This window comes from Mus caroli, chromosome 16 (genome assembly GCF_900094665.2).
Source record: "Mus caroli chromosome 16, CAROLI_EIJ_v1.1, whole genome shotgun sequence".
Lineage (NCBI taxonomy): Eukaryota > Metazoa > Chordata > Mammalia > Rodentia > Muridae > Mus > Mus caroli.
Genome location: NC_034585.1, coordinates 17122906 through 17138934, shown reverse-complemented (window position 1 = coordinate 17138934; position 16029 = coordinate 17122906). Strand labels below are relative to the sequence as shown.

Genomic DNA, 16029 nt, shown 5'->3' with positions numbered 1-16029 from the left:
GGGTACTTTCTCTAGCTTCTCCATTGGGAGCCCTGTGATACATCCAATAGCTGACTGTGAACATCCACTCCTGTGTTTGCTAGGCCCCGGCATTTCTTTCTTTCTTTTTTTTTTTTTAAATCAAATATTAGTTGAAGTATTTGCAGTGGCCACATGAGACTTAGGTGTGGTAGAGTTGAGTGTTCAGAAAATAGTTCAGTAGTCTAATAGCTCCATGACAGCAGAATGCCTGGTGTTAAGTATATATTACTGAGTAGGTTATTAATTATGAGAGCAACCATGTTGACATTTTGATGTTTGATATTACCGCTATGCAAATGTACTACACACACGTACACATACACAATACACACACACACACACACTGAAAGGCTTCTAAAATGAGTAAAGACTCTGAATAGATACTTCTCAAAAGAAGACCTACAAATGGCCTCTCTAAGGCAGGCACTTCTTATGGGAACTGTGGCGCTAAGTCTTTGATGGTATTTTAGGAGTTCCTGTGCAGCCACATCTCTTTGGCGTTATTTCAGGAGTTCCTGTCAAAGTTATTTCCTGTCAAAGAGTCAGGTGCTTACTGTAACCTTTTACTCACCTATCCCTCTAAACAGGAAACTGGCTGCCTGTTGCCATTGTGTGTCATCTCTCAGTTCTGAAAGCCAAGTTCATGGAGCAGTATGTTGAACACTTATCCAAAGGCAAATACAGGAAAAACAATTTCTTGTTCTCATGGCTGTCTTTCATGCCCGCAAATTCCTTGCTGCTGGTTAGATCACTCAGAAATACTTGTTGATACATATTTTGGGAAAACGTAGGCAATCAGAGAAACCCACCTTCCCTCCTTGTGATCATAAGGTCTTTAGAAATGCTTCTGGCACTTTGTTAGCTCAACAATTCATGCCTGTAGCTGTAATTAGCAGCTGTAATTAGCAAGCAGGATTATCTTTGCAGCTGCTATGTGACTTCAGGCAGCGCTGTTTACTCTGAATTCTCTATTTCCTCCTCTCTACAAATGTAATGTGAATATTTTCTTTTTGCTAATTCAATAAAATGGATTTGTTGAAAAATACTTTGTTGCATGCAATGAAAGATGAAAAAGTGCACAGGTCTTACTTAGTGCATCCCAGATGCCTAAGAGATCTTTTATTCCTCTACCTTTTCTAACTTCTTCTGTTGTCAGAGTTTGGAGAAGGATTGGCTGGAAACAAAAAGCCAACATTGTAACCTAGATCCTGAGTTGCTAGCATTAACTGAGGAGAGCACAGAGCATAGCTGCTACAGGGCTGAGGAGGGGGATAAGAGTGGTTCATTGGAGAAGCCAATGGGAGAAGTGGCTTTTAAAAAGGAGCTTCTGGGAGAGGTGGGATTTCTCTACTTTCCGTATCCCTCTTTTTCTCTATACAGTCATTTACCCAGAACTGAAATGTCCATGATGAAGTAGATTCTTCATTATATTGCCACACCAGTAAGTAGCTCATAGAGTTTCCCAGAGCTGGGCAGAGTGGCACAAGCCCATTATCCCAGTATTTGGAAGGCTGAGGCAGGAGGATTAAGAGTTTGCGGCCACTCTGGGCTGCTAAAATAAAAAACAAAACAAAAATGAAGCAAGTGAGCAAACAAACAAAAACCCTCAAACCTAAACCAAACAACAACAGCAGCAGCAACAACAACAGAAACATTTTCTATATAATCAGTTGGAAGATATGGTCTGATAGGAAAAATCATGTTTCATAATTGAACAAAACCCTGAAAGTAGGGGATGTGTGCCCCAGGGTACTCTAGTATAAAGTCTGAACTGCACTTAACTCAGTCTATCAGTTCAAAACCAGCCCTAAGACCACTCCTGCCTTGCCTGTTCCTTCATCCCAAGAGCTCCCTCACCTCCTCACCAGAACTTGTACTTTGCATACTGCGCTCCACCTGTCAGGTCTGTCCCCTTATCAATCAGCACCTGCCTTCAGATGGGCTTTCTCTCCTGTCCTACCCTGTGCTCTCCTTTTTCTTTCCCCTTAAGTGGTCAACTCAACTCAAGCACAGGAACAGTGTGACCTTGTGAAGCCCAGTGGACAAGGAGAGGTCAAGGAGACTGGACTTTTTCAGGGCAAAGCTCCAGAGAACAAGAAAGACTGAACTGAACTGTTTTGTGAGATGTTATTTGTGAAATGAGTATTTATCATAAAGGCACTGACCGTGCTTTGGAATTTGTTAAATGCTATCCAAACACTAAGCTCATATTCTCTTGAAGAAGATGACGGTGTTAAGATGGGATATGGGAGCCGATCGATCCTTTTTAATTCATTGGGGGAGGGGTAAATACACATAGACATTAACAAAGATAGAGAAAACATCCCTATAGCATTATGGATGACTGTGGTGCCTTAAATTATATTCTGTTGTGGGGCCAGTTACTGTGTAGAGTTATTGTCCTTTGGTGGCAGAGTTTGCATCATGGCTTACTCTGGTCAGCTGAGTATGAATGGCAACTGCATGGGCAGCCTCTGAATCTTTCAGAGAGTTTGTGTGTCCCTGCCATGGTTGGTTCCTCTTCTGTTTGGGGCCAGTAGATTTCAGTTAGGGCTTTCTTGCTCCCCTGGGTCCTGGAATGAAGAGTCCTGTGAAAGTCAGTGGGAGATGGACACTAATGGCTAGTTCTTGAGGTTTGGGCTCTGTGGTTTATTTCAGTTTAATTTGCCACAAGATATGTGACAGACAGATATTTATACATGGAATAGTTTAATTTATAACCTTTTAGTTCTTCTCTATGCTTATGTAATTACGTGATCATTCTTCTTTGCCCACAGTACACAGCTACTTTTTCCGGCTATGTCTTTAAAAAGCAAAGATTCTTTTTAAAAGTGTTATGAGGGAGAGGGGCAAGGAAGAAGGGAGGGAGGGAAGGAGGAAGAGAGGGAGGGAGGGAGGGAGATATGTGTGTATGTCCTTGTGTTGTGTGTGGGTGCAGGTGCATGCATGCTCTAGCCTGAGTGTGGAGTCAGAGGACTACTTTTGAGTTTTGGGTCTTACCTGCTACCTTGTCACTGATACGTTAACCAGGCTGGCAGGCCCTTGTGCTGCAATCCATCCTCCTGTCTCTGTCTCCCATAGGGAGTGCTGGGATAGCAGATACTTTCATCACTAAGCCTAGCTTTTTTATGTGGGTTCTGTGGATCAGAACTTGGGTCATCAGGTTTGATTAACAGGTGCTTCTATCTGCTCAGACATCTCCATAACTCAAAAGATAAAGATTCTTATTTAAAATAATCACAAGGTCATTATTGATATTAAAATTAATAATAATTTTTATGTCCCTAAATATTAGTGCTTGTAGACATTTCTCTGACTTAATTTGTTGCTTAAATCAGTGATCCAAATATGGCTCATACATTGAAGTAAGTTGAAATTATCTCCTTAATCTCTCATCTTTAATATCGTATTTTTATTCTTTGATAATTTATACATGCATATAATGTCTCTTGATCTTGTTTACACCCCACTTCTTCTCTAACTCCTTCAAGATTCACCCTGATCCCTCATCCTTCCTTCCAACTTCATGATCCCTCTTTTAAAAACAACCCACTGAATCCATCTTGTGCTGTCCATAGACTTGTAGATGTAGGCAGAGTTCAGGTTCTTACATTCTTTTCCTTCTTTTCTCCCTTTTTTCCCCTTGTAGCATATTTACAGAAGAAATTAAATTAGTTGTTCCATGAAGTGTCCTACCATATAGGTATGGGTGAATGTATATTTATGGTATCATTTAACATTTATTTACTTCTATATCATTTCTGTAAATTGATGATTTAATTATATGGCTTAAATGTAGGAAATATAGCTTAATGGCAGAATATTTACTTAGCACATGTGATGATGTGCTCAACACTACAAAATAAAATAAAATAAAAATAGAGGTTTGATCAGATTTGATGAAGAGATTTGAAAAATCTCCACATTTTCACATGACTTAAGGTAATCTTATAACATATTTTTAAAATTATTTATAGAGTTGTTGGCTATGGGAATGTATTAATTTTAGACTCATCCCTTACTGTTGTATGTTTAGGATGTGTCTGAGTTTGGCTGGCACACACAACTCACTGATAAATGTTCTTCTGGGATGATCACTTTCTGGTCTGACTTTCTTCTCTTTTGTTAAGTTTTTACAGCTGGTGGATGCCTGTGCCAGCTTTCTCACAGAAGCATTGAACCCAGAAAATTGTATTGGAATACTGAGGCTGGCAGACACACATTCTTTGGACAGTTTAAAGATGCAAGTCCAAAGTTACATCATTCAAAACTTTGTTCAGATTCTGAATTCTGAGGAGTTCCTTGAACTTCCTGCGGACACTTTGTACCACATCCTGAGGAGTGACGACCTGTGTGTGACTGAGGAGGCTCAAGTGTTTGAGACTGTGATGAGCTGGGTCCGGCACAAACAATCTGAACGACTCTGCCTGCTCCCTTGTGTCCTCGAGAATGTGCGTTTACCACTTCTGGATCCGTGGTACTTCGTGGAGATGGTCGAAGCAGACCCTCTTATTAGACAGTGTCCTGAAGTCTTCCCACTGCTTCAGGAAGCCAGGATGTACCACCTTTCTGGCAACGAGGTGAGTTGGACTTGAGAGGTATTGCATTTTGTTGGGAATGTAAGGCATTATCCAGGGACTCTTGTCCACAAGTCCATCATTCCTGAATCTGGGGATCCCTGATCTATATAATGGGGATGATATCACATTTTCACACAGCTGTTGGGAGGCTTAAGTGAGACATGGACACCCATGGCCCTGTGCCTGTCACATCCGTCCTCTGTCCAGTTGTGTGCAGTCTAGTCAAATCATCATTTTAAAGGGGTTCTACTTTCTTTCCTTTCTCTGCTCTTGTGAGAATTTGCATCTGTTATCTATTCTGACATTGCCTAGATTCACAGTCTCATCATTTCTTCCCAGAATTTCTGGAAATCCCTTAGACCTCATCACTGTGTTCCCAGTCTGTCCTGCCTCCAACTCATTCCCACCCCTGGTATGGTGGAAGTTGCAGGTGTCAACTTCACCCCTGGTCTGACCTTTTTACTGGCTCTTCATCACTTTCAGAAAGATACCCACTCTTTCTGCTAAAGCTCCCTAAACTCCACTTTGATGAAATATCTCCTTCCCAGGTCTCTGCCATAATTTACCATCCACTTCTATTGTGTGTGTTCGTGTTTTATTTTTCAATTAAAAACAAATTTAATTTAAACATGTATTTTAAATTAAAATATAATTATATAATTTCCCCTCTTCTCTTTTCTCCCTCCAACTCTTATGATCAAACTTGTGGCTTCTGTTTATTTAATTGTTGAAATGTGTGTTTGTTTGTTTGTTTGTTTGTTTTGTGAAATGTTTAATTGTTTAAATGTATACATTCTGCTGTGGTTTTGATGGACTGCATCTAGTTCCTAAACAAGGCAGATGCTAGCTAAATGTTTTCTTTTTTCTTCCTTTACTTAACTTCTGCTTCTACTCTAAAATTCAAGCCAAGGTCACCTTCTCCAAAGAACCGTTTGTTTTTTTATGGTCATTGGTTCAATCTTTGGTCATGAAACCAAATACCACCTGGCAAACATTGAATTCATTATCTTGTAAATAGTCTAAACTTGCAACTTGTTACAATAGGAACTAGGGCCTACTGAACTTTTCATCTCTAGATTTTAGAAATCCCTGGTGTGTTGAGAATGTTCAATATTTATGATTAAATGGGCACCAAGAAAGCATTTATACCTATTTATTTATTCTCTTTTGCAATTTCTGAAGATATCTTTTACTTAGCATCTTATAAAGACACGGCAGGGTTTAGTGAAGGGACAAGCTAACAAGAAAACTATATTATAGGCAGAATTTGCTATTGATTTTACACTCATGAAACCTCCTGTGTACCTATCACTGTGTGAATGAAAGCTCTAAGATTAGCCAGAAAACCTCATCTGCAGGCTATGGTAGAAACCTCAGCCAAAAGTCTGGAATGGTATCTGTCTGGGAGTCCTCTAGAGAATGTCCCCATATTGGTGTGGATCTCTCTACTTTTTAGTTGTTCTTAGACCTGTCACCTACCTATTCTTCACAGGTGTCCTGAGTGTTTGGTATTATAGCATTTCTCAAGCCTGAGATTTTCTTTCAGAGAGGAGGTTTTCACTTCAAATTGCATCACGTTAATGCTGGTAGTGTCTGTTTCTTCTCAAATGGAGTTGCAGAGAATTTCTCCATCCATAAAAGTAGCTGGATTTAGTGGCATAAAACTGTTCATAATTTCTCCTCATCATCTGTACCATAATATTTTGGTTAGAGAGACAGCTTCTGGACAGTATGGAAGGAAGTACATGTGCTCTGAGTCCTTGGAGGAGGACATTATTTGAGGCCATTTTGGAGACTAGGTACTGCAGTGATTTACATCATAAAAAGTAGTCCACACAGAGGCCTTGATTACCTGTCTTGCCCATCCATCCATTCATCCATCCATCCATCCATCCATTCATCCATCCAACCATCCATCCATTGACTCATAGAAGACCACAAGATCCATGTACTGTTTTTCCTGGTGCTAAGGATCCATTAGAGAAAAAGGACTGTCCTTATAGTAAATTACAAGACTGTCCTTGAAGCATTGCCTACAGTATTGAATTCCTCACTGAACAAGGATGCCTGTTTATGTTGTAGGTTGGGGACAGAAACCAGGCTGATGTTGGGAAGAAAGCTGCAGAGAAGCGAAGTTTGTCTTTGGTACCAACTCATTGCATAATACTTTCAAGTGTCTCCAAATTCTTTATCCTTCCTGTCCCATCCTTACTCTATGGATTTCCTACTGTTTATACTCTCAGGCTCTGAAACAAAGGCTTTATTTCTGTCACACACACATACACATACACACACACACACACACACACACACACAGAGCCACACACACCTTTTAGGCTATGTTATGGCTGTCTGTGGTCAAGGAGCTTTATTTCTTTTAAGGAAGTTCCTCTTTGGATCTGAAGGCTTGCTGTCTCCTGCAGGGCTCCCTTTCCTTATAAAGATCTTCTGCATGGTGATGTATGTCTCTCTCTGTCTCTCATGCACACACACACATACACACACACACATAGATGCACACACACATATATATAACTGCACATGCATATACAAAGGGTCTCTGTGCCTCTGTCTCTGTCTCTCTCATATGCATATACAGATATACATACACACACACACACGTGGGCATACACACACACACACACACACACACCCCTTCAGGGCCACATTATGGCTGTCTGTGGTCATGATTCTTTATTTCTTTCAAGGAAGCTCCTCTTTGGACCTGAAGGCTTACTGTTCCCTGCACCCCCCCCTTCCCCCCACCAATAAAGCCCTTTGGAAGGGTGATGTGTGTCAGTTCTTTCTCATGGATTTGCCACCCTGTTCTTTCTTTTTTACATTATGATAATAGGTATTGAGTAAATGTTAACTTTGACTTTCATTCCAGGAGTTCAGGTTTCAGACAAGGTAGTAAAAGAGTCAGGAAATGCATTTGATGGCAAATAAACTCTTGTCTTAAAATAGCACAAAATGACAGGTAACATTTATCCAGTACCTATTACACAGTAGGCCCTGGATCAACACATTCCATGTATTATGCCATTTAATACAACAAGCCTACTGGGTAGTTAAGATCAAATAGTCATTACACAAATGATGAAATGGTCAAGGAGGTAAAATCATGTGGCCAACAATGGTGGAGTGGAGATTGTGGCCTGCTTTTTTGTGGTTCCGCAGCCTACGCTCTGCACTGTCATGCTGTGCTTCCTCTGCTTACATGTCCTCTTCTTGGTTTCTAGATTATTTCAGAGCGCACCAAGCCCAGGATGCATGAGTTCCAGTCTGAGGTGTTCATGATCATTGGCGGCTGTACAAAGGATGAACGATTTGTGGCAGAGGTAACCTGCCTGGACCCCCTGAGGCGCAGTCGCCTGGAGGTGGCCAAGCTCCCACTGACAGAGCATGAACTGGAGAGTGAGAATAAGAAGTGGGTGGAGTTTGCATGTGTGACATTAAAAAATGAGGTCTACATATCAGGTAAGCAGGAGGCTAGCACTAAAGCAGTTCCCTAGTAGTAAGCATCCTTCCCTTTCCTAAGTGGAAAACCAACCAACTACCCTGTAAGAATATCTGAGTTCACAGAGGTCTCGCTCTGTCTGGGTCAGAATATGGAACCAGGAGCTCAGGTGGTCTTATTCTGGAGAAAACATTATCACTTAATAAATAATGAAATATGAGCAACACTATATTAAGATATGTGAGGACAGACAGCTCTAACCCTTATGCAGGAGCAAAAATGAAAGTTATGTTGGGGCTTGTTCAGTCTGCTACAGGCTCAGGGCACTGATGTGGATGTAGTACTAGAGATATGTCTTATCTTTCCACAAACCTGAGCTTCCCAAATTTCATAGACATTCTACAATATACTTCTCCTGAAGTACTGAGGAATACAATACCTTTTTATTACTAAGTTGTTGCTTAATCATTAATGATTATTTGCGTTTGTCTTCTTCTTAGACTTAAAGTTCCATGAGAGTTAGCACTATCTTTTTCACACATAGTAATGCTCAATAAATATTTTTGAATGACACAGTCTCCACCATTGTTACTTTATAGTACATAAATCTGTACTTTAACAATACACAATTACCAATAACAGTAAGGGAGGGTATATTATGAGGTTGGAGAAAACAGAGCTCAGAGATATTCTAGAATGTAATGAAGGTTACATCCTAGTGTTGGACAGGGTCACAATCCAGAGGCTAGGCCCAAGTCTTAGTCCTCATTCAGATCAAAAGGTGGTTGCAAAGACTCTCCTCTTTCTTCTATGTATTTAGTGTCCTTCAGAGGTTATTATCAGCTATTCTTTAGGTTTGTTCATTGTCGTGTCCGCTCTCGACCAGCAAGAATGACATGACCACAAGTCCTTCTAACAGCAGTTTATTCAGTCCTGTTTCTTCTTGTTTATATCTCCCCCCAAACCCTGGGCCCCTCATTCTTATATACTCTCAGTTCTCATCCACGCACAGCACGCCACGCCACCTCACCAGGCATGCAGCTTCAGCTAATCAGGGCAGCAGGGGCATATCTCCATCAAGATGGATTTACCGGTATCCTGGTACACCTGCACAGCTCTCAAGATGTTTGTGGTTTATATGAGGAAGTCAGGTGCAAGTCATACGACTTAGCTGCAGTCCCTGGCGCCTTCTTGGGACTGCTGCCACACCTGCTCCCCACAGTTCATAATATTGATTAGGCTACATGTTTCATTTATTATTCAATGTTGTAGGATTTGAACAATACAGAGAATAGAAAGTAAAATATGGCAGTCTTTCTGTTCCCCATGTTTTAATTTTTATAAAATATTTTTATATTCTGTTAGGATAAGTAATGTTATTTCTGACAAGACTTAAAGTCCCACTTAATGAATGAACACAAGGGTGTGTGGGAGTGGTGGTGTCAGGAGTCCATTGCTCAACTTAGGCATTCAGGGACTCAGGTTTCTTCTGTCTTTTGATTCTGCCATCTCCAACACACGGCCTGAATGAGAAGACACATCTATTCTAGAAAGACTTAGCCTGGAAAGGCCACAAAGAGTTCACTGGGAAGAGCCATCAGTATGCCCTTCTTTCACAGAATAGATGTGGGGTTAGTGTGTTCCGTCACTCACAGCACACAAAGCTTTGCCAGTGAATGTTAGGATTATCTTTTAGGTTCCCTAAGCGCTCTTAAAAGAATGGAAAACATAAATAACCTGAGTGAGGTTGAACATATATAGTTGCAGCTCTTCTCATATGTGCACACAATATACTTTCCAAACTAACTAGGTGTTAAGTCCCTAAATAAACATAACAGTTGTTGTCTTTTAATAAAGATCTCATTGAAAGTTTACATAGTGTTTTATAATCTTTAGTACTACCCAAAATGTCTCAAATAGAGGCCTTTGAAAGGTACAAAGCAAAGGCAGATGTTCAGGGAATATGAACACAACACTAAGAAAGGAAGTGCAGCCCTTTGCAGTCTTAGGACTAAACTCAGAGGCACAGCCTGGAGAGCCAGGCTTGCACACACATATACTCAAGAAACCAATTAAAACAGCCAAATTAATAGCAAAAAAGCAAAAAGAGGAGATTTGTTCAATGTGACCATATTGGAAAGAAGAATATCTTGTAACCCTGTTAAAGTTCATCTTTGGGAACCCAAATTGAAATTATAGGTTTTTGATTTGTTATGTTGAGACATAGTCTCATTATGTAGATCTGGCTGCATTAAACTCTCTGTATAGGCCAAGGTGGCCTCAAGTTCATAGAGATTCCATGCTTCCGCCTCCAGAGTGCTGCAGTTAAAGACATAGCATCGCCATACGTGCTAAGATGAATGTGAGTAGAGGGTCAAGGATATGCACTTCCAAGCAGGCCTGGTCAAGTTTGTGGTGCTGCCCATCACAAGCTCATTCTTATCTTGTCTTTGATCTTGTCTGACAAGGTGTTCTAAAAAGTTATTAGAACTCCATGAAATCTCCTTCTGGCAGACAAGTTCTTGATTTGGCTGGTGCTAGACACTTAGCCTTTTTCTTCTTCCAAGATGAGATCCCTGGAGTAATTCTCATTTCTTGGGGTCCATGGTTTCATTTCAGTAGTAAGACTGAGGGTCACAAGCATCTCATCAAATTATCTTCATTTCTGCATACTGGTTACATCATTATAATGGGGGTGGCTGGGAGTTGGGCAGTCTTGGAGGACTATTAGAAGCATCTATAAAAATTCACAAGCATGTGTCTTTGAGCTAGATATCACACTTTTGTGTTCCAAGAGAGTTGTAAAGGAAATATTGTCCATTTCACTTTCAAATGATCAATTGTCAGCATTTCATATTTTAATAATAAAAATTAATTAAAAATAGGACAATTCCTGCTGCTGTCTCGGGGGTGCAGGAATGGGTTCTTTTGCTCTGCCAGCAAAAGAAATAATAATAATTAAAAAAAATGATCAAGAGGTGCTGCTAGAAATTTTAGAGAGCCCCAGAAGAGCCACCAGATGGCACCCAGGAAGTCAGTATTCTCTATTTGGGATTCTTGGTTTTACTGATAAAAGATTTTAAGAATAAACTCAAATGGAAGCTAAGGACAGTTTATTAGAGTCTAAAAGAAACTCCAGGAGAGGAAAGCAGTAACTCTCACTGTTCCCTGGAAGGGAGGAGGAGAAAGGAGGAGAGAAAAACCAAAGCCTTGCTGCTTTAGATAAGGCATCTGGAGGACAGACTGCTGAGCACAAACAGCTTCCAGGCAGGCAGGCAGGGGAGCTTTAGAAAGAGTACAGAGTCCCACAGTGTTGGTTAGGGACTTTACACCTTTAGCCAGCATCTGAAAGAAAAAGACAAAAGCACTAGAACTAGTTGGGCCTCAGATGCAGCCCCATCTAATGGTGACTTGGCTTAAGGGGTTGCCTGACTAGGAAGGCACCAGGGGTGGGAACTCTGGAAAGGAAAAGGCACATTGTCTTAAGGTAGAGTGGCTTTCCTGGGAGTAGCCCATGGCCAGATTCCTGAGGTGCTCCACTGGATTAACCCTTGAGAAGAGGCAAAGTCTCCTCTCTACCTAGAGATGGATTCCACTCTTTATCCCATTTACTCTTTTATATAGATTGAAGATATAAGCTTGAATAATTTTGTAAGATCTCTTGAAAATTTCTTCTAAATTGTTTTTTTCCCTTTTATAAATAAGTACACTTAGAACATAAGCAGTAGTTTAAGACTACTGTTTATGTTCTAACTTCCTGGGTGTCAAGGTCCTACTAGCCCTACCCAGCCTTTTTGGGGCACAAACCTTAGATTAGTGGGTTCCCACCCACCAAAAGGCCGACCTCACTGAAGCCTTTCCTGGATCCTCTCGGTTTGCTCTCCATCTTGAGTGGTGTGAGTACTGCTCATCATCCCAGCCTTTGTGGCACAGCTCCCACCCCAACCAGCAAGGCTTCCTACTGTTTTGAGTTTGTTTTGTCCCTCCTATCAGACCTTATCTCGCCCTAGCTTGGACTCATCTGAAAATTTAGTACTTTTAGAGTTTGGGAAATGTTGTGGAAAACTATTTTGAGACATCTAGTTGGTGTTTTAAAATTCATTGTGTCTCTTGTAGGTGGCAAAGAAACACAGCATGATGTTTGGAAGTACAATTCCTCCATCAACAAATGGATTCAGATCGAATATTTAAACATAGGTCGCTGGAGGCATAAGATGGTCGTATTGGGTGGCAAAGTCTATGTACTTGGGGGTTTTGATGGCTTACAAAGGATCAACAATGTGGAGACGTATGACCCCTTCCACAACTGCTGGTCAGAGGTATGGGAGATTGTTTCTATAAATAATTTCAACAAAAGTACTGCATGTGGTGGTGGCAGGCTTTTTGCCTACTTTGTTCCCTCAGGTGCTTTGACCTGCTCTCTTCCTAGTAGCCATGGCATCAACGTTACTAATCTAGTTCCAGTAATAACACCCGTCTAGATGGCAGGGCATTGTTCTGTGCTAGCCAGAGTCTCAGCTATAGAGGGAAGGCTGAGCCTATCCCTAAGATGGTTTAGCTTTGTTGGTGGCATATCCTGGCCCAGAGTCTGTCTCCTCAGATACTTTCTGTTCTGTTCCTCTTCATACCAGAAACTCCAGGATCCATTTCCTGCACCATTTGTGCACCCAAAGTCACTTGGTTATGGCTAGAAGTCAGCCATATTTATTTTCTCATTAATAATGAACCATTTATAGGCCTTGGTGTGAGTCTCAGCAAAGCCACTGCTGGTTAAAAACTACCTCAGGACAAGGAAACTAACTTTAGCTCCAGTGTTTCCAGATAATTCTCAAGTGTAGATTTTCTTTCTTACTATCAGATCACGTTCAAGCTTCAGAAAGTTTGAAAGGTGGTCATTTTGGGCCCAAGGAAAAGTTATCATCACATTGCAAGGCAATCCAGCTAAAGCTGGTGAACCTATGGGGGTTGGGCCTAAGCGAGATCTTCACTCATCAAGTCCCATCACTTAGTCCCCAAAGCTAAAGGATTATGCAAATTGACAAGAGATTCTTGGAGGTCTTCTTTAGTATCCTGGGGATCACAAACTTCAGAAACACAAATCTGCCCTAGTCCTCAGATCTGCAGTGTTTCCCCAGATTGTGAGTATCTGTATATGTGCATAACTTTAAACCATTGTTGGCACCTCATATTCCAGTCGCCATTGAATGAATATGAATATGCTGACTTCATGTATATAGACATTTAGTCTTACCTGTATTCCTCTTTCCCTGGACTCCAGGATAAGCAAGCCAAAACAGCCAATACTCAGCTTGCTCTAAAAAAGATGGTGGGCTTTGTTTCTCTTTGCACTTTTAGGGGAAGCCATGGGTTTTGTCATTTTAGCCAAAGCATGTCCAAGTATGTTCTGTGAGCCTTTCAAGCAATCTGAGCAGCACATTGACTTCTTGTGCCCTCTGCCTCCGCAGGCTGCACCCCTCCATGTCCATGTCAGTTCTTTTGCAGCTACCAGCCACAAGAAGAAGTTGTATGTCATTGGAGGAGGACCCAATGGAAAGCTGGCCACAGACAAGACTCAGTGTTATGATCCTTCCACCAATAAATGGGTTTTGAAGTCAGCCATGCCAGTAGAGGCTAAATGCATCAATGCAGTGAGTTTCCAGGATCACATCTATGTTGTTGGTGAGTCAGGATGACTTCTTACATATCTGTAGCCCCTTACCCACATGGCCACCTGGGAGACCAGATATTATCCTCTTGACAACAGCTGAGTGATATGGATGGGGATGCAAAGAAAGAGAAGATGGATTTGGTCTAGGTCTTGGTGGGATTTCCCTAGAAGTCCTGGAGATAGAAACAGCCAGACAAAGCATAGATATGGTAGTTCAGAGGAAGAGGCCAGAAGTCACTGCAAGAGTCAAGTTATATTGCAAAGATAACAAATATATGGAAACTGAAATATGCAGTGAAAAAGTGCTCAGCAAGTAGGAAACATTTGTATCTGTTAGTTTGTGATCAAGGGAATGTTACTCTCCTGCTTGGTTTTAGTGACCTGAAAAAAAAAATGTACTTAGTTGAGAGGAAGCCTGGCCAGCCAGACCACAGGTGGCATGTAATTGTTAAAGATGGTAATTATCAGTCCTGATCATTCCCTAGGATTTCCAGGGAGCCTTTTTATAAAAATAAGGTAGCTATGCCTTCCATCAGATATGTGAAATGAGAGGAGGGAGAGAGGCGTCTGGGAGTAGTACAGCTGTAAGTTTTAAAATTCTAGCTGATTTTAATGTGCAGCTGCACCAGAGAACTACCAATTAAACGGTGCCAGAATACAATCAGTGATTAATCAGAGCTAATTAGAGAAGGCATTGGGAGGTAAAACACTGAAATACATGAGGGGTAACACAGTTTTCCCTTGCTTCGGACTTTGTTTGTGGTCAGGCTCCTGAAGGTTTCAAGGTCCAGTATCATGACAGGCAAGCCAGATTGTATCTTAGATCATACTTAATCTATAAAGAGATGCCATTCCTAGCTAATGCCAGGTTGAGGACTTTTATAAACCCCTGCGTTTGTGGTCCTTTTGTTATTTTATAACCATTATGATTCTAGTGCTTTTGACTACAGATGATCAGAAAGTAGCCATGCTGAGGTACCTGGCATTCTCCCAGGGAGCCAGTCTCAGGGTACATTTTGCAGCAGTGCTAAGTCATGTGCCTTTTAGACTCAGATTCCCAGTGGATCAGAATTTAAAGGAGATGAAGTTTCTTGAGCTTAGTAGCCTGGGAATACATTCAGGGTTTCTTGAAAGAAAGCCATCAGGATACTGTGTAAGATGGTAGATTTGGCTTAATCGGAAGTATAATTCTTGTGACTAATGAGAAAAGACCCAGAAAGATGGCCAGCGCGCATGTTCTTTCTTCGCAGGTGGTGCCATGAGAGCACTCTACGCTTATAGCCCTCTGGAAGACAGCTGGTGTCTGGTGACACAGCTCAGCCATGAGCGAGCCAGCTGTGGCATCGCACCCTGCAACAACAAGCTGTATATCACGGGTGGGAGGGACGAGAAGAATGAGGTCATTGCCACTGTGCTCTGCTGGGACCCTGAGGCTCAGAAGCTGACTGAGGAATGTGTGCTGCCACGAGGAGTATCACATCATGGCAGTGTCACCATCAGGAAGTCATATACTCACATCCGAAGGGTTGTCCCTGGAGCAGTGTCTGTGTGACTACCCCTGGAGTCTCTGAGCACTGATTCTATACCATAGCTTGCCCACGCCGTCCCTTGTGAGCCATAGGCTTGGCTTGGGCTTAAGGTTCATCGTGGGGCACCTAGGAAGACAAAGATCGGGATATGTGAGACCAGCCAGGAATGCTTGTGTGAACTACCTCAGGACGAAGGGTAATGTTTAACATTCCATACATGCCTACTTACCCTGGCCTGTGCCAGACACTTACCCATTGTAATTTACTTAGCTATGGTAATGGCCTGCTGCCAGATAGCATCATGCCTGTCTTAGAGGAAGGGAAAAGGAGTTTTACACAGACCAGTTTTCAATGGGTCTCTCAGGAAGCAAGAAGCTAAGCCAAAATAAATCCAGGTCTTTCCATGCCAGTCAGTGTGTCTCCCACCATACTGCCTAATTCAGACAGGAAAACAGGAAGCCAACTGCAAATTCGGCTGGTGTCTCTTTCTGGCAAGTTTGCTAAAGATAAGGGAATAAAGATATTTCTCTGTGCTGTCTCCCTTTTATTCTTTGTACATAAACGACAAGAGAACTCTGGTCTTGGAGCTTTTCAGGCCACTGTGTGTCAAGAGCATTTCCTAAGATCTCCCACTGGAGAGGTCTGTTGTGACTAGTCTGGGCAGACCCATTTGTTTTGAAAGAGGTGAAAGTTGTGTCCTGCTTCCCCTAGATCTTAAGTGTAGTTTTTGATTCTGCCACTTTGGACTAGAACTCTCACTGCCGTTTACTG

At 41.6% G+C, this 16029-nt stretch overlaps 1 protein-coding gene across 1 annotated transcript in view; it reads left to right on the top strand.

Annotated features, from left to right (window-relative positions):
- Klhl6 (kelch like family member 6) overlaps positions 1-15792 on the top strand; it is a 38941-nt gene extending 23149 nt beyond the window's left edge. The window contains exons 3-7 of the mRNA XM_021185382.1: positions 4152-4601; positions 7844-8081; positions 12178-12380; positions 13527-13740; positions 14980-15792. Of these exons, the coding sequence (XP_021041041.1) occupies positions 4152-4601; positions 7844-8081; positions 12178-12380; positions 13527-13740; positions 14980-15281 (1407 nt within the window). The 3' untranslated portion in view covers positions 15282-15792. The remainder of the gene's footprint in view (positions 1-4151; positions 4602-7843; positions 8082-12177; positions 12381-13526; positions 13741-14979) is intronic.
- The last annotated feature ends 237 nt before the right edge of the window (positions 15793-16029 follow it).